Source organism: Hyperolius riggenbachi, chromosome 3, assembly GCF_040937935.1.
Source record: "Hyperolius riggenbachi isolate aHypRig1 chromosome 3, aHypRig1.pri, whole genome shotgun sequence".
NCBI classification, from domain to species: Eukaryota; Metazoa; Chordata; class Amphibia; order Anura; family Hyperoliidae; genus Hyperolius; species Hyperolius riggenbachi.
Window position 1 is genome coordinate 424240382 of NC_090648.1, and position 24960 is coordinate 424265341.

The 24960-nt window shown below is 46.3% G+C and overlaps 1 protein-coding gene across 8 annotated transcripts in view; it reads right to left on the bottom strand.

Annotated features, from left to right (window-relative positions):
- Positions 1–3340: 3340 nt before the first annotated feature.
- LOC137564137 (intestine-specific homeobox-like) overlaps positions 3341–24960 on the bottom strand; it is a 974377-nt gene continuing 952757 nt past the window's right edge. For all 8 annotated transcript variants that reach the window (XM_068277567.1, XM_068277566.1, XM_068277568.1 and 5 more), the window contains 2 exons: positions 5199–5315; positions 3341–4228 (listed from right to left, as the gene is read on the bottom strand). In XM_068277567.1, the coding sequence (XP_068133668.1) occupies positions 4016–4228; positions 5199–5315 (330 nt within the window). In that variant the 3' untranslated portion in view covers positions 3341–4015. The remainder of the gene's footprint in view (positions 4229–5198; positions 5316–24960) is intronic.

The window sequence follows — 24960 nt, forward strand, 5'->3', positions numbered from 1 at the left end:
TGTGACAGTGGTTCCTGCCAGGCCTTTTTCTGGTTAGGATACGTCCTGATGAAACATGAAATGCAGTAGGCTGAAGAGAAGTAAAAGGCAGGGCATTAGTATTAATGTTCACTTAGAAATTTAAAATAACACATTTCTAAGTGAGCATTAATACTGGTGCCCTGATTTCTACTTCTCTTTAGCCTACCTCATGACAGTTCTATGTGGTGGAGAGCACAGCACTACGGAGCTCTAGATCCAGGTGCACTCTTTTTGCCAATCACACTGAGTGCCAATTGATCTGTCTTCTCCTTGTTTGAAACATGAACTGCTCGTGACGTATACCGGTTCATTTACTGTGATTCTCCTGATGTACAATTTTGCAAATATAAGTAGTGATCTACTAAGGGACCGTTCTCCATATGCGGAAACGGTGTGGTAAGCCATTTCCATCTGCTGCATTTGCGTCGCCACCCATCTGCTCTTCTGCCATTTTTCCCGTTATCCGCCAACCTCCCTGTTCATCCATTGCTTGTCCCAGAGACCAGAAGGCATGGATCTTCCTTGTTGAATTGTACAAAAACAATGTGAATCTTGCCTAGCAACAGGGAGGATTATCATTAGTTCACCATGAACCAATGAGAATTTCCCTGTTGCAGCCGGATTCCCATTCTTTTTTTCTTTTTGCAAACCAATGAGGTGCCCCGTGCTTCTCCTGATCACTGATCCCCTGCAGAGGGGAAGTGAAACTGAAAATCCACAGGACAGGTGTTTCTCATGCCGTGCCTGGCCTTGTGGGAACAGACACCGTCAATTTCCATATGCTTACAGTGCAGATTTGCAGTGCGATCATGTTACGTTTGTGGAAAAATGCAGCAAGCAAGCATCCATTGGGGCAGTACTGAGTAAGAATGCATAAAATTGGCCAATCATTGCCAATGAAAACCGGATGTATGTACCAGGCTTAAATGGGGACCTTTAACCAAGGATTGAACTTCATCCCAATCGGTAGCTGATACCCCCTTTCCCATGAGAAAGCTTTATCTTTTCTCGAATAGGTCTTCAAGCATTGCATTATGGGAAATAATGGCTTTTTCCAACTGCCAAGCATGCAGTATCTCCCTCTTTGCATAGAACTCTCAGTAACGAACATTCCGTACAGATCACCTGGCAGCACTAAAGATGTTACTACCAGTGATACATTTCAGAATGTATATCAGGAAGAGGAAAGATTTTACAATGGGCAAACAATAACTAAATACTTTATAAATGAATATTGTAAAAAATAAGCAATTTTATTCTTTATGTCATTTTCACTACAGTTCCTCTTTAACAGCTGTGGCTCTAAAACGATGTCTGTTAGTCCATTGCTACCCACTCTGGGAAACAGGTGAGGAGTAAACAGAGCCTAGGGGTGCCTCTATAGGTTTCTGACATGTGTTCATCTAACCAAAGATAAGCATCTGAAATAAGGTTTGCCACCTTATCCTTGGGATGTATAGACCAGAGCTGAATAGATAGCTCTTTTCTCAACAAAAGCGAAACTTGTGCATTAAGGGAGATTACCACCCCATACTATTGCAGGAGATAAACACAGCAGATTAAGCTATTATTCCTTCTCCTTTTTATTCCCTTATCTTCAGTTTTCTTTTATTTCTGTAAATGGAAATGACTGTTGGTAAGTATGATGATATTGGCCTGGCCTCCTCGGATAGGACTCTTCTGCGTTCAGCATAGATTCAGCTGCTCCTGCTATCAGTCCTATAATATGAGGTGTATTGTATTGTTAATGGATTTCAGGGCAGCCAGGCAACGTCCCCAGCCTCCCTTGAGTAATTCATTGCTCGATCTGACATTTATAAAACCAGGTAATACGCCCGATTTTAGATGTAATCTTGTTAATTAGGAGAAGAAACATTTGAAGGCGGTTCGGGGCTGCTCTCTGCGGGAGAGGGGCTATTTATAAAAGCCACTTTTCTCGCCTCCCATCCCAGAGATTGTCTAACGGTACAAAACAGCAAAGGTTTCATTTAATTAAAAGACCTTGGCATCATTGTGAAGCTGCCGCCCTATTAGTGAAGAGGACTCGCTATTACGGAAAAAAATGAAAAGACCTTTCGTTTCCTCAGGATCTCTCACTCCTATTTGATAATAAAATAAAATTCTTCTTGTAAATGGACTCCTGCTGTTTATGCTACCCCCCCCCCCCCCTACACACACACACACACACCTTCAGCAGTCATGCACATGTTTAGTATTTATAGCAAACCTGAAGTGACCTAAAAATTAGGACTTTGATACTCATCAAAGAAAAGGGAAGGCTCTAGATCTCAAAGTCTCCACATTCCACCGCTTTCTCCCATTCCAAATTTGCACCTTCGGGACTCCTCAGAAGGCTTTGGACGGACGCACCTGCATCTGCTTATCTGTAGAAGTACTCAAGGACTGTAGTACTTCAGAAGAGGAGAGCCGAAAATTTCACCAGGGAGGCAGTGGTGGAGCGAGTACACGGAGAAAGGAGCGGGGTGGCTTTATGGGTTACAGAGCTCTCCTGCTTCTTAGGTGGGTATCTTATCCTTTTTTTTAGGTAGCTACAACTACAAGTTTACTTTATAGTGGACTTAACACTAACACCCCTCCCCCCCCCCCCCCCCCCCTATTTTCTTCCAATAAATCAGCCACATCATTATGGTTCTTAGAACAACACCTTGTCTTTTTTGTTTTGTTTTAATACTTGAAGGGGTTAGTAGATTTATATTTATGTCATTTTCTCTGGGCTGTGCTGCACTGAGCCACACTGAGCTCTCAAGCTCACTGTTCTTTGATTATCACAGTGCTGGAGAGAATACTTGATTTATAGCAGAAAGCGTTTGCGTGCAAGCTAACTGAGGGAAATGTAATGCTTACATGCATACAAACTGAACTGGAAATGACATTATTATGCAAGATGGCTTCTTCCAGTACTAGCTTAAAGCGGAACTGAACTTAGAACTCCCTCTCTGCTCTAAAATATAAGCAACAGTATAATAACCTTTAAAAGAAAAACATTTATTTGTTACAGCTTATAGAACACCTGCATTACATCTGCAGTGTGTCTTCTTCCTGCTATCATATTAGCTGTGTCTGCCAAATTTCAGTGCTAAGACAGCTGAAAGATCAAATTACAGTTGTGATTACTTGAAGATGAGGGGGGAATTACGCAGGCTCTTCTCACTAAAACCACGCCGGGTGCATTTCTCTCAACTGTTACCCTTTTAATATTAAAAATATTAATTTAATTAAAACAAAACAGATTATACCCTATTGTTACAATTCAGATTTTACTATGTACTAAATTGAAACTGTTGTTTGAGGCTTGGGATGAAATCTCACTTAGTACTGTATTTTTTATTTTTTATTTTTTTTTTACAATAATGAGACAAACTTAAACAAAAACAAGAAATAAACACAAACTTAAAGTCTTAGGCCCAGTAGCAGATGGGATAGTGAAGAGTTTGTCTCCTGTCCATCCTGACAATTTCACTCTGGAAAGTTGTTTTTTTTCCCAAGCCCGTCAGCCCATACTTTATCCATCTCTGCTTCCTCTGCTCCATCCTCCGTGTTCTGACCACATCAATCCTCGGTGCTGCTGTTTGCTCAAATTCTTTTCTAAAGTGGTCCCAAGTTTCTGAGTTAAATGGACTCTAGGAACATCTGCTCACGCTCTCCTCAATGTATCGCTTGCTTCCCCTTAAATAAATTATAAGGTACTTTAATTGTCTGTGTTCCCACTTTCAGCACTGTTCAGTTCTTGGAAAAAAATGTTTTAAACCATCAGACGAATGGCTTTCTGTGTCAGAGCGGGGCTTGTGGTCCTCTAGGGGCGAGCAATTAAACGCTCGCTGTTAGTTACAGATATATTTCCTCCACAAGCAATGAGCAGGTCCCATCTGCTGCACGATAGAGCAACGCAGATTTCTCCTCCAACCGTAACCGCAACGAGATGCCTATACATCAGCTCGTTGACAACTTGTGTGATGCCAACATTGTCTCTAGATTATGTTGGGGTGGCCAGGCTGCTGTGGTAGATGAGTCTTTGAGGTAATGGACTATAAGAGGGAGGAGATAACATCTGAAGTGCCAAGAACCTGTGAGAAGGCAAACTCATCTGGCAGGGATTCAGAACTGAGGTTTGGTGATTGTGAAAAGGCAAGTAGTAGGTTGGGGTTAATTCAGTGACTGTTGTCTTGCTAATGTGCAGCCCATAGTCCTGTTGAAGAAAAATGCATTAATTTATAGCAGTAAAGGGCTAAGACTAATACTCTGAGTTGAAGGACCTTGTTAACCTTACAAACCTGCTGCAGTGTATTAAAGTGAAATCCCTGCCAAAGCTTTTTATTATAGTTCTGGAGAGAAAGGGAAAGGGGGGCATGCGGTCCCACTCCCCAGTTTAAATCCCAGGCTGCACAGAGTTTGTATGTTCTACCCATAGGTTCCATATTGGACATAGGGGAGACTTATCTCACTTCCTATCATCAGTGGTCTTGTCACTGGCATGTTCTTATTCTATTGAGATATGAAATAAAACTAATAGTGCTTTTATAGATGTCTGTGAAGACAGTTGTTTGAGAATATGAGTTTAGAGTGTAAAGGATTAATTTGAATATGTACTTTTGGATTGGATAGCACTTTCCAAAATCTAGTCCACTGGTGTCTAACTCCAGTCATTGAGGGCCATATCCATGCCAGTGTTGAGGATGGTTTGAGAAATGTGCTCTTCTTGGTGAACCAAACCTTTCCTGATTCATTCTCGTCAAATAATGTGTGAGGACCTCGACCCTTGAGGACTGGAGCTCAACATCTCTGATCTAGCCTGTTTAAGGTTAATGGGAGAATGAGCACAGTTTTGTCTGCTTGTAGAAAATGGCCCTTTAGGTCTGCTGATTATATCTTATAATATGTTTTCGATCTGTAAACAGGTATTGTTGCATTGGTTTACTTCAAGTTCACTTTAAATAAACTTATTCTTTCTTTCATGACTTCCTCTTGAGTTTTAAATGACGGTTACCTCCCAAGTTGTAAACGTGATAGTCGAGAGACATGGAATTTACTGCATGTGAAATCATAAACAAAAAGTACCTGCCTGTTTGTTTGTTTATTTTGTGCCTTGCCTTAGTTATTACAGAGCAATTAGAGTTCTATGACCAGTTGTATGAGCAATATTCTCCACAATAACTTACTGGGACGTCCGCCCTGGGCGCGGGAACCATGTCTACCGCTGTCAGGTTTTGCAGACCTCCAAAGTTCCCCAGCTTCTCACACTTTCTCCACTTGGCTCGCCGATTCTGAAACCAGATCTAGGATTTGAATACAGAGAAAGTATTCTGTCATTCCTTATGGTAGGAATAATAGTAAAAAGTACAAAACCATTTTTCTTCCAAAAGAGACATTTCTGTTTGGAATGAAGATTTCTAATCCCCACTCATAAAGAAAACTTTCATTTAAAGGACACCTGAAGTGGGAGGGATATACGTAGATGCTGGCATATTTATTTCCTTTGAAACAAGTTAGATACTTAAGTAGAGGGAAGCCTCTAGACAATCCTCCTTGACCCCACTGCTGCTGCCCAGGACCGTCTTCTTGTTTACGTCCTCGCTCCTCTCCAGGTACGAGCTTGTGCTACTGCTTTGGCGTGGCCAAACTCGTGCATGCGCTGTGTGGGCAGTGTGGCCATGGGAACATGTCAGATATGTTCAGAGGGACCATGAGCAGCAATGATGGGCTCGTGGATGGATTGGGAAGTGTTTTGACTATCCAGAGGCTTCCCTATACTTAGGTAAGTCTCTAACACTTTTTTTTAAAGTTTTTCTTTAAATTAAAATCACATTGTTAATCATTGAGGCACAGTTGTTTCTTATGTTTATGTATGTTTTCTTGCCTCTTGGAGGCATTAAGAGTCCTGACCTTCATGTTATGTTAGAAGGGGATTGATTCACAAAAAATGGCACAGTAAAGCATGCCTGTAGTGCCTCATTTAGATACTTATGTCAGTAGATGTAAGCCTCTGGATAATCCAAAGGGTTGCCCGTCACGCTTGCGTCTACTGATCTATCGCTGGGATAAACTCCTCCCACTGAATCTCTTTGACACGGGCCTCTTCAAGACTGTGCATGGTCGCACTCCCGTCCATGATGAGCGGTGGCATTGTGCAGTGCGGCCTATGCCTGCGCAGTAGCCTCGCCAGGAAAAAGCTGTGCCTGAGCATCTCTGTACCACTGTGCAGGTGTGAAGCATCCTACAGCTGCGCAATCCAAGCTCCCACAGTTACGCATGAGAGCACTGCATGTACTTCTAGAACCCAGAGAGTTTCAGCATCCAGTGGTGGTCTCGAGGAGGATGTGGGAAGCCTGAGGCTTCGCTCTACCGAGGTAAGTATGTGACTTTTGTGTTTAATAATGTCACAGGTTTGCTTTAATTTACAGCAAGCTACCCAAACTACGTAACTTGCTATATAAAGCATATAACATGCTGTACTTAAGTTGCCTATAATACAAGTAATGCAAGTGTTGCATTTTTAAAGTCAATTATGCAATTTGTGTAACAACGGTAACTCGCTACTGCATAAATCACGGTAAATTTAACGTGCACAGTCTGCACACATTAGGTTTACCGTTCTTTTATGACTCAACCTTAAGGTGACTTAAAGAATAAGCATAGTTTCAGCATACATATGCCAGAATAACCCAACCTTTCCTCCAATCAATGATGGAATTAAAACCCATTGCTGATTTTGCTCCCATGCAAAAATCTGAGAATCCTCTGGCTGCCTGCGGCTTACAAAGAATAATCCATTAATTGCAGCCTGTACACTGTATACTGCAGAGCTGTGGTTATTGCCTGTATCATGTGCACCAAATCTTTAGTAAGGGCCTGGAGCTGGAGCTGGCGAATGCGCAGGGCCCAGCATGATGGGGTAGCCGTTTTCCCCTGGTAAGTATGGGGTAAAGTTAGTGGGTGTGGTTTAGGCTGGGCGGAGGGGAAGCAGGGGTTTTGCTGGGTAAGGCGGCAAAGGAAGGGGGCGGGGCAGTCTGCTAGTGAGCACAGGAGAAGAAGCTAGTAATGGAGACTCTGGAGCAGCTGGTGGCCAAAATCCGGGCAGAAGCTGCGTCGAGGGCCAGCTACAATTGGCAGCCATGGAGGTGGGCACTTCTGCGAGGACTGCGGCTGGGACCCTCCGCCACCCCCCCGCTAAGCGATCATCTGCCGGGTCGCGCGGGTCGGGCAGGAAGAATCCCACACGCCGGCAAGACTCTCCAGGAGAGGGGACATCCGGTGCCAATTCCTCCAGCAGACGGGCGGCTTCGCCTCCGAGAGATGCGGCCATTAGTCCCCACGCGGTGCGCCAGACTAAGAGGGCCCTGCAGAAAGACACCCACACTGCGGGCGCCGCTATTTCCAAAACGGCGGTGGCCCGTTCGGTCCATGGAGGGGGCAAGACTTCCAGCAGCGGGGGCAAGTCGGGAGGATCCTCCAAGTCGGCACAAGGCAAAAGAGGCCAGGAGAAGAGGGGACAGCAGGCCCAGCAGCGTCATCGCCAACCTAGTGGCCAGGCGGCCAGGGGCAGCTCTACGCCGGTGGAGGAGTCTGAGGATGAGGATGTCGTGGACGCAGCGGGAGGATCCGGAGTGACGGCTGGTGGGGACTTGCATCCAGAGCAGCCAGGTGAGGCCAATTTAGCTGCTGTAAAAGCTTTAGCCTCTTTGCTGTGGGGTATGTGTGGGGGTGGTAAAGGGGGTGTAGGTAATGTACCTAGGTTAGGTGAACAACTGCAAGGGGGGCAGGCCCAAGGGGTGCTGGGTGGGTCAATAGTATCGGGGGGTCCCGTGGGGTCCCTTCCCGCAGGGTCGCAGGTGGCGCCGGTGGGGGTTTGGGCCCATTCGGTCTCAGGATTGGTAATTCCGGGTGTGGGGACTGTGGTTCCCCCCGTGCCCCCAGCCGCGGTGGCTCCCCCTAGTTTGGTGCCGTTAGCGCAAGGGGTGGTCCAGGTAGCGCCCCCTGTGGGGTTAGGAGCAGTCGGGGTCCAGGCTGAGGTCGCGGTGCAGACGCAGGGTGTTGCGGGTGAAGCGGCAAGTTCCAATGGGGCGGGTCAAGTGCGTTTAGCGGATGCGGCGCATGCAGAACTGTATGTTTGCTTTAATGGCCTCCTGGGTTCTCACTTGAAACAGGAGGTGAAGGAGCGTATTTGGAGAGGGGAGTATATCAAGATATTCTCGTTGCTGCCCCTGGAGAAGTTTAATTTGGACAAGGGGAAGCCAGATGAAAAGAAAAGAGGAAGAGCGGAGGATTAGGTTAATACCACGCATTAGCGCTATTGCGGGCCGCAACGCATATGAAAATACGCGTTACCGCATTACGCACACATAGATATGCGGCAACGCGTATTTTTGTACGCATGCGGCCCGCAATAGCGCTAATTACAGTCGGGAATGCGGAAAAAGCTACGCGTGGCCAGTCCTGACGGGCCTGTCGGCAAAAACGAAACTAGCTGGCAAAGGGGGACCAGAGGATTAGTGAGTGGCTGCGAGGGCACAGGACTGCTGCAGGGGGCTGGTAGAAGCCCCAGGTGAGTAAAACTCATTTTTTTTCCTGAGGTTCACTTTAAGCATGAGTGCTCCTACTGCGGAGGCTCACATGCAGCGACAAAGTGTTACAAGCAGAGAAAGAATAAGTCCTCAGATTCTGGGTACAAAAGGGACGACGCCGGTGAGGGTGGCAGAGATGGCGGGGTTTCTAAGGCGGTATCCTAGGCTGGAGGTGGCAGAGTTTTTGAGGTTGAGTTTTGAGGAAGGTTTTGTGATTCCTAGCAGTTGTTCGTTGCGTTCAGTACCCCCTTTTCGGAATTTGAAGTCTGCAAATGACCGCCCGGATGTTGTTGATAAAAAGTTAGAAAAAGAGGTTGTTGCGGGAGAGTTAGCGGGCCCTTTCCAAACCTGTCCCTTGGAGGACTTAGTGGTATCACCGTTAGGGGTAGTGCCAAAGAAGGATCCGGGATCCTTCCGTTTAATTCACCATTTGTCCTTTCCTCGTGGCTCATCGGTCAATGATGGTTTGTCCAGCGATGACGTGTCGGTCGTTTACACGTCGTTTGATGAGGCTCTGAGTTGGGTTAGGCATTGGGTCGGGGTGCACGTTTAGCGAAGACCGACATCGAGTACGCTTTCAGGTTGCTCCCGGTGCACCCGTCTAGTTTTAGGCTGTTGGGATGTTTTTGGCAAGGTGAGTATTTCGTGGATAGATGTCTTCCCATGGGGTGCTCCATTTCCTGCGCATATTTTGAGCGGTTCAGTAGTTTTTTGGAATGGGTGGTGAAGGATATGTTGGGTGTTCAATCAGTCATCCATTATTTGGATGATTTTTTGTTCATGGGGGCGGCGGATTCCCCCGATTGTGCCTACCCTTTGGCCACTATGCGGCATGTTTGTGAGCGTTTCGGGGTTCCATTGGAGGAGGAAAAGACTGAGGGGCCGGTTACAGCATTGAAGTTCTTGGGCATTACCATTGATACGGTAGCTATGGAATGCAGTTTGCCACAAGACAAGGTGTATGACCTCAGGGAGTCCATTTTGGCTGCTTTCAGGAGCAAGAAGGTGACGTTGAGGGAGGTGCAATAGTTGGTGGGAAAGCTGAACTTCGCCTGCAGGATTATGCCCATGGGGCGTATATTCTGCGGGCGGTTATCCTTGGCAACAGTAGGAGTGTCAGCTCCGCATCACCGCATTCGCATGACTACGGAGCTGCGGGCCGATTTACAAGTGTGGCTTTACATTTCTGGCAGAATTCAACTGCAGGGCCTTTTGGATGCAGGAAACGGTGAGTAACCTGGAGTTGGATTTGTTCACCGACGCGTCGGGCTCTCAGGGTTTCGGGGCGTTCCTGGCGGGGCAGTGGTGTGCGGTCCCGTGGGTCGCTTCTTGGATTGAGGCAGGTTTCACCTCCAACCTGGTTTTGTTGGAATTGTTCCCCATAGTAGTGGCGCTTCAAGTATGGGGTCAGCAGCTGGCAAACAAACGGGTGAGAATTCATTTCGACAATATGTGCGAGGTGTTGGCAATCAATAGTTGCTCGGCGTCTTCTCTTCCGGCTATACGCTTGTTGCGGCAGCTGGTGTTGGAATGTCTGCGGCTGAATACTTACTTGTTTGCTGTTCATATACCGGGGGTCGACAATGTGATTGCTGATGCCCTTTCTCATTTCCAGTGGGACAGGTTCCGGGCTGCGGCTCCCACAGCGGAAGAGCGTGGGGTTCCTTGCCCATCCACGGCGTGGAAGATTCCCTTCGGGCCGTTTCCTGCATGATTGGGAGATCGTTATCGGCGTCGTCATCAGCAGCGTACACGGTAATATGGAACACGTGGGACGCTTTGATGGCTCAGGTGGGGGGTTGCGATTCTGATGAGGACAGATTGTGCTTGTTATTGTATTTTTTGGGGAATCATTTTGTGGAAGGGATTGCGGCTTCAGTTGTAGCGAAGAAATTATCGGCATTGGCTTTTTGGTTCAAGATCAGGGGGTTTACTGATGTTACAAAGGATTTCAGGGTTCGACAGGCGTTAAAGGGTTATCGAGTAGGGGCAGTGCGTAGGGAGGCCAGGCGACCGGTTACGTTTGATTTGCTGGGTAGGTTGGTAGGAGTCCTCCCAGGGATATGCTCATCCACTTATGAAGTGGGTTTACTTAGAACAGCATTTGTCCTTGCTTTTTTCGGAGCATTTAGGATTAGTGAACTGGTGAGCCACAGTAAGTCAGGAGTGGAAGGCATCCTCGCAAAGCATTTCATGGTACGCGGCGATTCCTTGATCATTCATCTGCCACGTTCTAAGACCGACCAGGCGGGCAGGTCCATCACTCTTTTTCCGGTAGGCGGGCCATTATGCCCGCACGCGAATGTGGCTGGGTTCCAGGCAGGTCGGCCTTCCCAGGCTCCGGTATTGTTGGTACACCAGGATGGCACCCCCCTGTCTAGATTCCAGTTTGTGGCGTTATTTCGCAAGTGTTTGCGTTCCTTGGGTCTTCTGCATTCCGAGTTTGCCTCCCACTCTTTTAGAATTGGGGCTGCCCCTGAGGCATCTCGTTGGGGCTTAGGCGAGGGGGTTATCAAGCGCATTGGTCGCTGGGAGTCCCTGCGTTATAAATCATACATTAGACCTCACTTAGTTTAGGCAGGGTGGGGTTGATTGCAGGAGTTGTTGCTGTCAGTTCGTTTTTCTTGTTGCAGGTTCTCCGATTAATGTGTGGATCGTCGGGCACTCCTATGGGAGCAGGAGCGCCAGAAGGGCTGATGTTAGGCCCGAAGGTCGCCAGTTGGGATTCCCCCGGGATCAGGTTTGTATCCGCTGGTTGGGTTTCCCAGGAATGGTGTGGCCTGGCCTGCTACCGGAACTGCATAGGTTGGTGAGATTGGACAGGGCCCCGGACATTCTGGTACTTCATGTTGGGGGCAATTACCTAGCCTCCAGGTCTACTCGGGTTATCATCAAAGAAATGAAGTTTGATTTCCTGAGGATCAGTTCTTTATTTCCAGGAGCGATCTTGGTGTGGTCTGATGTCGTGGCTCGGGAGTATTGGAGGTTGGCAAATTCAGTTAAGAAAGTGAATAAGGCTAGGATTAAGTTAAATAAGGAGGTGGAAAGATTTTTTGTAAGAAATGGGGGTTTGGCCATCAGGCATGTGGAGTTGGAGGAGGATACTGGCTTGTTTCTCCGAAGGGATGGGGTGCACCTCAACGAAATTGGTACGGATCTATGGGCTCTCGGGATTGAGGATGGGATACAGAGAGCTTTGAGGTTGGGGGCCTCAAGGACATAAGGGTTCATGCCCTTTCGTGGTGGAGGGGTAAAAGGGGGCTCAGGAGGTTGGTTACGCTGGGAAGCGGATTTGCCGCGGGGCAAATCCGGTTTGCTTAAGAGCACGACATGGAAAAGATGACTTTGGGGCATGCAGCTGTCCCCGAGCCGGGGCTCGCGGCTGGGGGCCGGTTACAAGGCTGCATGTCACGCGGGTGTTTTGGTATTTCAGTCGGTACCTCCGGACCCCTGTACCCCAGCTCTCTGTGGAATTTTTGATATGGTGATTTATTGTTCTTTCTATTATGTGTTTTGGTTTATTGTTAATTTGGCTTAATAAAAGTTGGGCTGCTATGGCCTTAAATTATTCCAAAGCCAAGTAGTCCGCGTATTTATTTAATAGGATAAGTGGGGGACAATGGGTGTTGTGTAAGTAAAGCAGTGGTAAAAAAGGGGGAAGTAGGCTCTACCATTATCATGGCTTTAATAACTTGACCCTACCACATGCCTAGATACTTCCAAGAGCCCGGGAGGGGTGTAGTTAAAAGTGGGAATGGTAACTCCAGACAAATGGCATTACAGCATTCACTTCAACCCTCCCCCATCCCCCCCATCATAGACTGTTCCAGCTGTCAGGTACCATTCTTCCACAATCTGTTTCAGCAGCCCCGCTGTGTACTAGCCTTGAAGGGTTTCTGCAATATGCCTTATTTATATAATAAATTGAAAGGCCAGAGCGCTGCCAAGTTAGTCAATTGTTAAATTACACCATTTATTGTACGCTATAAAAGCTAGCAGCATAACCGCACATGACATTTAATATTAAATGTACAAGTCATAACTGCCTACATACATTTCAGCATCCAAAATAGGACAGCAATAAACCCTGATGTAACAGTGTGAAAGTGCACTCATTTCTGTTGCCAGGCTGAATGGTCCTGCTGAATTATAGTTGAGCCGAAAGTGAACCTGGGATGAAAATAAATTGATGAGATATACAATTGGATCTGCCCTCCTACTTATAGGTAGCTATAGTCACCACCCACTAAAGGTAGTTAATTTCCCCTTATTATAGGTAGCGGTATGTAGCCCCCCCCCCCCCCCGTATAGATAGCCAGGTGTCTCTCTAGTATAGGTAGCTAGCTACATGTAGCCCCCTCTCCCCCCTGCCCAGTATTGGTGTCCATATGTCCCCCCAAATATAGGTAGCCAGATATACCCTTAGAATAGGAAGGCACACGTAGCTCCTAAGATGTACCCCAAGTAAAGACAGCCAGATAATCACCAGTGTTTAGTGGCACTGGAAGAGAAGCACAACTTCTGTCCTGTCTCCCTCCCCTCCGACATCCCCCCCCCTTTTATGCTCCCTACCATATGCAGAGTTTCAGTGCAGTGGGTGGTGATTACCGTGGACACTCACCTCCTCTAGGCTCCATGCACTAGACGTCCATGTCCTGCCTGTCTTCTCTGTCTGCAACAACGGTCATGCTGTGGAATCAGGAAATAGAGTGAGGGGCACTGCAGACAGAGAAAACAGGCAGAACGTGGCCATCTAGCTCCCAGAGCCCAGAGCCTGGAGGAGGTAAGTGTCTACTGTAATCCCCACCTACATATGGGTGGGGGCAAGCACAGAAGGGAGGCCTGAGCAGAGGGAGGGTGGGAGGAGTATGGCCTTCCTCCCTGCCCACTTCTTCTGTGTCTCGGTGTGCTCGCTGCTCCCCCCCTCCTGCACTGCGTCCAGGGCAGCCACCCACCTCGCCCGCCCTGGATCTCCTGGTGGGCTGGATCTCCTGCTCCCTTACTGCCAAATCACGTGTTCATGGCTTCTTCAATTTAAAGTACACCTGTAACTTAAAATCATTTTAAAAACCTGATACCTCGGGAGGGGGAAGCCTCTGAGATCTAATGAGGCTTCCCCGTCCTGCTCAGCCAGCCTGCTGGCAGCCCCAAACAATCATCAACAAGAACTATACAGTGGCAGCTTTCTACTTGGGCTCTGGTGGAAATAGCCAAGCCTCATTGGGCTCACTTTATTGCATAGGCGCAGATGGCTCATGCCTGCATAGTAGAGCAGCCTGGATCAGGCCATTTTTGCAGAACCCCAAGCAGAAAGCAGCTAGTGCACCTGCGCACTTTATTGTTATTTTTGTCGGAAACCAGGTCCAAGTGGACTTTCAGGGCTACCAGCACTGTACCCCCTCTGCTAACATGGATGGAGGAAGCCTATTTAGGATCCAGAGGCTTAAGAGGCTTCCCCTTTTTAAGGTAAGTATCCCCTAGGCAGCCCTACGGGCGTGCCAAGCATGGAACCGCCCTGAGTGCTTTGAGGAGGGGGTGTGCCGTGATGGAGGGGAGAGCCACAGCCTCACTACAACTCAGCCAAGGGGAGGACGGCCCGACTTCTCCCTCCCTTCCCCTCCCTGGGGCGGCCCTTTGTGCTCCCCACTCCACTGCAGAGTAAGCGCAGGAAATCCTCTTGTATTGAGCAACTCACCTTCCTGCCGTTCCGATCACCGCTCGCTTGCTGCTGGTCTCCCTTGCATAGCCACATATACACTCTCTACTTCCTGATTAACAGGACTATACTATATTGGCGGCACCTATTTATCTAACCTACACTGGTGGCAACTATACTGGCTACCTATATTGGAGGCACCTACCTAGCTAACCTATACTGGGAGCAACTATACTGGCTACCTATATTGGAGGCATCTACCTAGCTAACCTTTACTGGGGGGACCTATATATTTAACCTATACTAGGGGCAACTATACTGGCTTCCTATACTGGAGGCACCTACCTGGCTACCTATACTGGGGGCACCTATGCCTGGCTACCTATACTGGGGGGACCTATAGCTGGCTACCTATACTGGGTGCAACTAGACCTGGCTAACCTATACTGCGGGCACCTATACCTGGCTCCATGCAATTTTTACACCTTCGCCCTGGGTGCAATTTAGCCTAGAAAGTGCCCTGCCCTAGGGGCAGTTTTTCACTTCAGTTCAGGTACACTTTAACATCTATAAAACTTCCCACCTTGCCCAGTGAACCATTTACCCCAAAGATGATGAGTTGTGACCATGTTTCAGAATTCGGTCTTGACTCTTTTATTTAATAGGGATGGCAAATAAGATGTAAAATGCAGAAACATTTGATTGGCCTGTTTTGCATACAATTAGCATAAATATTTGCATAAAATATTTGCATCCCATTAACTAATAACAGGGAGGATAAAGGGGTGGTTTGGAGATAACACGATGCATGTCTCAGGATAACTAAATTGAAGATTTAATTTCTTGAGTGTGCCAACATATTTTTACTACTAGGACATTTTCTCCCTATCAGTTGGTTTTATAACCAGCTAAAGATTGTTTTTCTCTTGTTCTTTTTCTTTCTTGCATTGTAAGATTATCACTTTTATCCTGATGTACTATAACCTGCATATCTCTTTCTGAAAGTTCTAAGACCATTGAAATATACTTATCAGATGTCAAATGTGGCATATTTTTAGATTTTAAAGACAGCCTAGGGGAAAGGGGATTAGTTACTATATCTGTAGATTTTGCACCTTTAGATTATCTACTCTACCTTTATCAAGAAGGCTTTCCAAATTAATACGGGCCTCTCCAACATCCCAGTTTATACAGCTAAACTCTCAACATATTTTTCCTTACAGCAGGTTTATGAATGTAGTCCTCACAGTATGATTTAAAGGACAGCCAAACTGAGAGGGATATGGAGGCTGCCATATTTATTTTCTTTTAAACCAACACTACCAGTTGCCTGACTACCCACTGATCTCTTTGATTGCAATATCTGGATCACAAACCTGACAGTCAAAAACATCTGATCTGTATGATTATTCGGGGTCTAAAGGTGCATACACACATCAGACTATAGTCTTTGGAAAATGAAAGATCATAGACCAATCTTACCAACCTTCATGTAGTATGAGAGCTATACTCTACACAGTCTTTTCTATGGAGCTGAACTCCACATCAGAAAAAAAATCTTTGCAAGATGCTGCACACACAGATGCTGTACAGACACAAAAGATCAGTATCTGCAAAAGATCTGTTCCTGCCAAAAATCCATTCCTGCAAATTGCAATGATAGTCTATGAGATCTGCAGATCATCATACACACATGATTTAACTGACATTCATCTGCAGATCAGATCCACCAGGATGGATTTTCAGATCTGTGGATGATTGCTTGATCTGCAGATGAATGTCAGTTAAATCATGTGTGTATGATGATCTGCAGATCTCATAGACTATCATTGCAATTTGCAGGAATGGATTTTTGGCAGGAACAGATCTTTTGCAGATACTGATCTTTTGTGTCTGTACAGCATCTGTGTGTGCAGCATCTTGCAAAGATTTTTTTCTGATGTGGAGTTCAGCTCCATAGAAAAGACTGTGTAGAGTATGGCTCTCATACTACATGGAAGGTGGTAAGATTGGTCTGTGATCTTTCCTTTTATCAAAGACTATAGTCTGATGTGTGTATGAGCCTTAAGGATAAAATAATTAGAGGCAGAGGATCAGCAGGGTGCCAGGCAACTGGTATTGTTTAAAAGGAAATAAATATGGCAGCCTCCATATTCCTCTGAGTTCAGGTGTGCTTTAAGGATAAGTGCATCATTTAGGCATGGTATAACTTTAGTAGATATGTAGTGATACACTTTAAACAGGTCTATTTCGTTAACTTAACCCTCTCGGGACCGGCCACCTACCCCCCCCTTAAGAACCAGGCATTTTGCGCGGGAAGGGGGTGCGCGCGTTTGGGGGGGTCAGGCGACCGGATCCCGTCTGTGGCTGCCTGGATTTGTGTCCCCCCATGGTGGCCTGGGCCCCCCCTTCTGCCAGCAGCCTTCACTTACCTTCCAGGCTCCAGCGATGAGCCGCACGGGACCCTCTTCTCCGGCCGGCATCTCCGTTCTGTCTGACGATCAGTTCCGGGTCACGGCTTGATGACGTCATCAAGCCGGGACCCGGCGCTGACGTCAGACAGAGCGAAGATGCCGGCCAGAGCGGAGGGGGGTGCCGATCGTCACGGGAACGGCAGGGAGGTGAGTGGATCCTCTTCTTTTCCCCCCTGCCGCCGCAGCTGTCAAACTGATCACTGCGATCCGACGGCGATCGTAGTGATCACGTGATCAGCAGCCATACGCGATGGCTGCTGATCACTCGGGGGAGATGTCGGCTGTCATATGACAGCTTAATCTCCCCCACTGGGTGCGCACGATCGCGTCAGGAGCAGAAATTGCGGGCCGGCGTAGATTCTACGCCGCATCAGGCTAGAACAGCCACAAGTGCGGCGTAGAATCTAATGCACATGGTCCCGAAAAGGTTAATAAAAAAATCACTACTTTACTAAATTAAGAAACATGATGTTAGTTAATTGTTTTGCTAATTAGAAAGTCAGTACAATTCATCTGTCAGGATCTCTCCTGTAGCATGCTCTGTCAGTTGCAGTGGAACTGCAACCGGGCAGTTCTGACTTATCTGCTTGCATTCTGTTGCGCATTCACAATAAGTCTCATTGTCATTTGCAATCACTGCAGTTCAGAGCAGCTCAGGATGCTGTCATGACTCCTCCTATTGCTATTAACTACAGCCAGATAGCCCTGGATTTCCTACATGCATGTTGTTGCATAATATTGCATGTATTTGTTATGAGAGTCCTTCAGCTAGCAGCTTGTAATCAAGCTGGCTCAGGATTGAGTAATTACCATTCAGCTGTGTGGGAAATTGCATGCTTGCATCCACTGGCTGATGTTGACATAAAAGTCTGCCTCCCATTTCAGACTCCGCCCGACATAGCGAACAGCTCTCTGAGTTGTTGCTGGGTCATTCCTGTGAATTTTATATTGCATTGTTTAACCCTATTTCTTGCTTTAAAGACAAAAGAAATACCGAGAGCCCAATATAGTGTAGTATGCAAAACAATGGGTTGGAAATGAAAAGTATATAATGTATATACTCACAAACGTGGGTTACCTCCTAGGTAACCACTGTATAGGCAGGTGAGGAGATTAGACCTGTCCTCACTCAGGATTAAAAGCCGCTCTCTGTAGATAAGGAAATAAGGGGCAACACCCCTCCACCAGAGGTGGATATTGATAATGTAAGAGTGTACAGAGGCGCCAGCAGGATAAAAGGTTCTAAAAGGCTTAAAATCCCTCAGGAGGTGGTGGTAGACTCGCCTTCCCGAAGCAGACAAGATACTGTCAGTTTTATGACAACAGGTTTATTAATATACTCCAAAACAAACAGTGCAACGCGTTTCACGGGTATGTTCCCGCTTCCTCAGGCAATAAACAGATAGGAGTACACAGTATAATCTCAAGGTCACGAATAGCGCCTCTGTGCCAGCTGTACCTGTTTTGAATGTAAGTTGTGTATTTTACCCCACATTGTGGAGCTCTGCACATCTATTGCAGGTAGTCAATTCGGGTGCAGCCTCTGTTTGGAAGCGCTGCCAATGTCTCCTGCTGTACAAAACTCATGTAAGTATACCTATGGCTATCTGCATCCATGTGCATCAATTTGCATTCAAATAATAGATTAGGAGTAGTACATGATTTGCATCTGATTTGCATTCAAGGCATGTATTTAGCCTCTGTGGGGCTCTGCATGTCTCTGTTGGTCTACAATTCAGTTGCAGCCTATGAGTGCTGTCATTTGTTTGATGTCTGTTTGAAGAAATGTGTATACCATTTTATGATTAGCAGCACTAGGAAAAAATCATGTTTTTATCGTTAGACTAGCGGTAGGTCTTCCCCGAGAGGACCCGTCATCGCCATGAGGAAGTCTAGTAGGGAATAATTTGTGCACATATTATTTATACTGAAGCTAACGTCCTCCTTTGCTTTACCTGTTTTGAATGCAAGTTGTGTATTTTAGTCCACATTGTGGAGCTCTGCACATCTATTGCAGGTAGTCAATTCGGGGACAGCCTCTGTTTGGAAGCACTGCCGATGTCTCCTGCTGTACAAAACTCATGTAAGTATACCTATGGCTAGCTGCATCCATGTGCATCAATTTGCATTCAAATTATAGATTAGGACTAATACATGATCTGCATCTGTTTTGCATTCAAGGCATGTATTTACCCCATGTGGGGCTCTGCATGCCTCTGTTGGTCTACAATTCAGTTGCAGCCTATGAGTGTTGTCATTTGTTTGATGTCTGTTTGAATAAATAAAGGCTGTTGGAACATTTTATTATTTGTAACTTGCTACAAGTCAGCCATGGTGGGAAATTCAAATAAGTTCTGCATCAACCTGCTACAAAGCCCGGCCGAGTCTACTGAGAGAGTGGTGTGCTCGCTGATTTAATTTAGCTAAGCAGAAGAGCTTGGAAAGAGCGGACCTTAATACAGATGCTCATCTGTCAACATAGAAGAAGAAAGCAAGTGACAAAAAAAGAGCCAGACTGCGATCAACACAGAGAAAAGCTTGCAATCAACACGAAAAAAAAAAAGCCAGACTGCAATCAAAACATCAGACCAAATAATGGATGCTGGAGACAAACCCCACAGATTAAATATTCCAGTACACAGTGCCCCATATGCAATTAGCTTTTTCTCCTGTGTTTTGTCCTAGGTGATATTTTCACACCTTATCAATAAAATGCCTTTTTAAACCACCAGAAAGTGAGAAAATACTCAAAATAATTTTGAAAATACTTTTTCATCTATTTTTTGATACTTTTTCAATTGCAAAGTGCTGAAGAGTTGTTTTTAAAAATAGTTGAAAAAGTATCTCCTAGGAGAAAACTGAGGCGAAAAAGAGAATTGCATATCGGTTTGTGTTCTTCTTGACTTTTTAGACTTGTAACTTTTACAAAGTTTCAGCCAATGTGCTAAGGGATCTCAGGAAACAATAAAAGCAGCAAAATAGACAACTTTAATTGTATAAGTAACAGACAGAAATATTAAACATGATAAAATCAGTTCTGGAATTCCCTAACAAGAATTATTGCATGATTTACTGAAATTATTTAAAGAGTATGGTATAGCCTCTTATTGCCTGTCCAGTTAACCTCCCAAAACACAGAGGGAAACACAATAGCTCAGTTCTGTATGTTTCATGCTGCAATTAAAACTATAATAAACGAATAAAAAAAAATCTATGTATCTGTAGAAAGTGAGAAGCTGCTGATCTCAGGAGACCTCATTCCACATTAGCTGGGAAAGGTGCATAACGGCTTGCTCTGATTTCTGGGTGCCCACTAGGCCAGGGAATGACTGAAACGGTTCCATGCCCACCAGAATTGGTCGTGTTGCTTGGTCACCTTCCAGGCAGGGTACTGCTACTCATGGCTACTGTGCGTTAGTACAGGTAGAAGAGTTGGAGAAATCATTACATTCGTGGGGTTTGCCTCTGCTTAATACTAGCTCCTATAGCTGCAGTGGTAGGACTGGTCTGGCAGAGAGAGGAATCTTACTCATTTTATTTCTGCCTTGCTCAGAGTCAAACACATTCACCACCATGGAAAGTGTCACATGAAAATCTTTAATACCAAATGGAGAGATATCAAGCTTATAAACTGCATACTTACAGTGGTAAGTGGATTCGAGTATAAGCCTTAACCCTCCTGGCGGTTTATTAAAAATCCGCCAGGGGGCAGCAAAGTCTTTTTTTTTTTAAAAAAAATTTTCATGTAGCGAGACAAAGTCTCGCTACATGATAGCCGCTGCTCAGCGGCATCCCCCCAGCCCCTCCGATCGCCGATCGGAGATCAGGAGATCCCGTTCAAAGAACGGGATCTCCTGGAGGGCTTCCCCCGTCGCCATGGCGACGGGCGGCATGACGTCATCGACGTCGTGACGTCATTGGGAGTTCCGATCTACCCCTCAGCGCTGCCTGGCACTGATTGGCCAGGTAGTGCACGGGGTCTGGGGGGGCCTCACGGTGCGGTGAGCGCCGCGTAATCAGCACAGAGCGGCAGCGATCAGAGGGCACACGCAGCTAGCAAAGTGCTAGCTGCGTGCTGCAAAAAAATTATCAAAATCGGCCCAGAAGGGCCTGAGAAATCCCCCTGCGCGGCATAGCGCGGCATTACCGCCAGGGAGGTTAAAGGACTACTGAAGCTAGAGGAATATGGAGGCTGCCATATTTATTTCCTTTTAAACAATACCAGTTGCCTGGCATCCCTGCCGGTCTATTTGGCTGCAGTAGTGAGTGAATCACACCAGAAACAAGCATGCAGCTAATCTTGCCAGATCTGACAATAATGTCAGACACACCTGATCTGCTGCATGCTTGTTCAGGGTCTATGGCTAAAAGGATTAGCAGCAGATGATCAGCAGGACAGCCAGTGAACTAGTATTGCTTAAAAGGAAATGCATTTGGCAGCCTCCATATCCCTCTCACTCCAATTGTCCTTTAATAAAGATAGGTTATAGGTAAACAATGAAGTCCTTTATTTGGTCATGCTGAAGATCATAGCAACATAATATTTTTTGACACGCACGCACGCACGCACGCACGCACGCACGCACACACACACACACACACACACACACACACGACAATGTTGCCAACTCATCCCTTTAACTACTGACACATGCATCTTATAGGTCTTGGGGCTAGTTAGATATAGTTTAGGCACTGATTATGTGTAAGCAGCTCCAGAACCTCCATAATTTAGATGTGTTAGTATTTAAAGGGATGCTTTGGAAGCCATACTGCAGGAATCGGGACTCGGGCAGAAGTTTGGGGCCAAGTTCTGCACAAAGGCATTCTAAGCTGCGGTTATGGTGGGGAGAGAAGGGCCGATGGCATGACAAACAACAGAGCAGCACAGAGTGGGCATGGTAAATATGATAATAATAGAGTCCGCCTGTGCTCAGCCTAGACAAGTCGACATTCTGAATCTTCACACAATGCATTGTGGGGGATAAAGGGCTGCTGTACACATGCTAGATCTTGGCAGCCCCAATCAGCCACCTTGGCCAATAACGATCTAGAGTGTGTGCAAGGTTTACGTTTGTTTGCGATTTGTTTACAATGTCATTTTTCTCCTTATGTCACAGGCTAATGTGATATCTGCAGCTTGCATAACTTTAAAGAGCTTGGAAGTGTTTGTATGTATGTTAAGAGCCTGTAAACGTGCAATTATCTTTACAGCGCAAGTTCACGGGATCAACATATTAAGCTCATTTGAATGGCATTATATAATCTCGGACTATACAGCGTGACAACAAGCATTAGTGCTCTTTATCATTGATAGAGCAGGTTTATTACAGTTTTATAATGGATTCTGAAATGTATGATGGCAAATTTAATTTTAAGTGTCTTATGCTATTATGTCACTGTTTGCAATTTATACACAATAAAAGGTGGACATTATCAATCGTCTAGCTAGGAAGTACTCTACAGTACTTCTCTCTGTTTTACATAATTCATGCATATGATTATATATACTGTTTATTTTAGATATTCGCTCCTGCACCATGTCCTCCTTTAAGGCCCGTTTCCACTAGACGCATTGATATGCGGAAACCGCTCTGCATCGCAACGCAAGGAAACTGCAACCGATTCACGTCAATGGAGTAGTTTCTATTGACGCAAATTTACCTACACAATCCGGCGCGATGCAACGGGGGGGAAATTATGGATAGCATGCTGCAGTTTTACGCAGCATGCATCGAAGTCCCCATAGAGGAAGTTGCATGATGCAGCATCTGGTTGTACGGATAGCAACCATAAGTACCTGCGGGGGGATGCGAGGCGATGCTGCGATCGCCTCCCATCCTTTACACTAGTGGAAACCGGCCCTTAAATGTACTCTCTATAAAAATGCAGTGCATGACGTGTGCATTTTGTAAAATAAGACAGGGTGATTGCAAGAAGACCCTCCCACCTGAAAGATTTGGAGCTCATTGCTAAAGATGAATGGGCAAAAATACCTGTGGAGACATGCACAAAGCTGGTCTGCAATTATAGGAAGCGTTTGATTGCTGTAATAGCTAATAAAGGCTTTTTTATTGATTATTGAAAAGGGTATGAATCATTTTGGACTGGACACTTTTTGCTCAAATGTAAAAAAGCTGTGAAATGTTTTTTTTCCACACAATAATGCCTCTTGTACATTGTCTTATTAACTTTTGGGAGACACCTATGTCATTTCCCATCAAAAAATTACTTGCTGGTTGAATAAAAGTAACTTTAAGTAAACATTTGTCAGGAGTATGAATAATTATGGACGGCACTGTACCTCAGTAGAGGGAAGTCTCTTGATAATTCAGAAATTTCCCCCTCCCGCTGGGACCCCCTGAGTCTCGGGCTTGTCGACATAGGGCAGGCGCACTGTGCAGGCGTAGGACAGCTCGCACCTGGGCAGTAGCACGGAGCCACTCATGCTCGGCTTTTTTGGCTTTTCCCGACAAACATGAGCAGTTCTGTGCTACTGCGCAGGTGTGAACCATCATGTGCCTGCGTGGTACGGCTGCACCTGTTCACAAACGGGAGCGGGTCTTTCAAAAGGTCCTGTGCAGCAGTGGGGGTCTAGAGTATCCAGAGGCTTCCCTCTACCAAGCTGGGTGTTTGATTTTTCCTTCCCTTAAAGTTGCAGGTTTCCTTTAAAAGGTACCTGAGACGAAGCAAATAAATGTCTAACCCTCTGGGCGATACAATTACATCACCCAGGAGGGGGCGCAGCACTTTAAAATTTTTTTTTTTTTTTAAACCATGTAGCTAGCCTAGCGCTAGCTACATGGTAGCCGCTGTGCAGCTGCATCCCCCCACCCCCTCCGATCGCCTTAGGCGATCCGCGCAAGCAGGAGATTCCGTTCAGAACGGGATCTCCTGCTAGGCTTCCCCATCGCCATGGCGACGCTCGCGATGACGTCACCGACGTCGTGATGTCAGAGGGAGTCCCGATCCACCCCTTAGCGCTGCCTGGCACTGATTGGCCAGGCTGCGCAAGGGGTCGGGGGGGGGCTGCGCGGCACAGCGGGTAGTGGCGGATCGGCAGTGGATCGGCGGCGACCGGCGGCGATCGGAAGTTACACGCAGCTAGCAAAATGCTAGCTGCGTGTAACAAAAAAAAAAAATTATGGAAATCGTCCCACCAGGGCCTGAGAAATCCTCCTGCGCGACATACCCCGAGCTCAGCCCGGGATTATCACCCAGGAGGTTAATAAATACCCCCTTTGGCCTGATCGGTCCCTCTCCATCCTCCTCCGCAGCCTGAATCCTCCGCTATGGCTTCCAGTAATTCCTCCAGTCGGCGCAGGCGCAGTCCCGTTTAGCGTGCTCCCCTGTTGTGGTACTGTGGCCGGGAGAATACTGCGCCTGCACAGTAGCACTGCACAGATGCAGGATGCTCCCAGCGACGGGATTGTGACTGGGCTCGCATGCGCACTATGCTCCGACAGGCTGAATTACCCGGAGCCATAGAAGAGGATCCAGGCTGCAGAAGAAGACGGCGAGGGACCAATCAAGCCAAAGGGGGAATGTATAAAACTTTTATTTTGCTTCATCTCAGGTTCACTTGGGGGGTTGCCCTGTTTGGTCCTGGTTTTCTCCCCTCTTTGATTTTTATATGTAGCGCATTTTCACGAGCACAGTAGAGTCCACAATAAAATTTGCCTGAATAGCAAGGAATAGAACTAGCCTGGACTAGATTTCCCTTCTCAACATAAGAAAAGTTTCACTACCTTGAAGGCGAGCACCGCATATATAGCAACTAAGAGCAAGAGGATAAATTCTGAGATTACAAACCCATCAATGTAATGAGCGGTTAACCTCACCTCTTATCACAGATTCATAATTATAATTGCTGGATGTTGACACAGATTTATTGCAGTCATGGCTGAACTTTAACAAGATATTTCTGTGCGGGCACCGTGACTTTCTCTGCAATTCTCTAGTGCTCTGCCAAGTTTATCTGGCACTAAGCTGACAGATGAGGCCTATCAACTTCAAGAATCAGTTCTGTTAGCAGAAGCCATTAGGTTGGTGAGGTCTGGGAAGGAAGATTAGAAGGTTGGTATTGGACTAAAGTGGACCTGAACTCTTTCACAGGACAGAAGGAAAACAGAGAAATGCACCCTGTATGTGTTTAGAGTTTAACCTGTCTAATCCCCCCTTATCTGTGTCTAATCACAAGTTATAATTTTATCCCTCAGCTGTGTCAGCT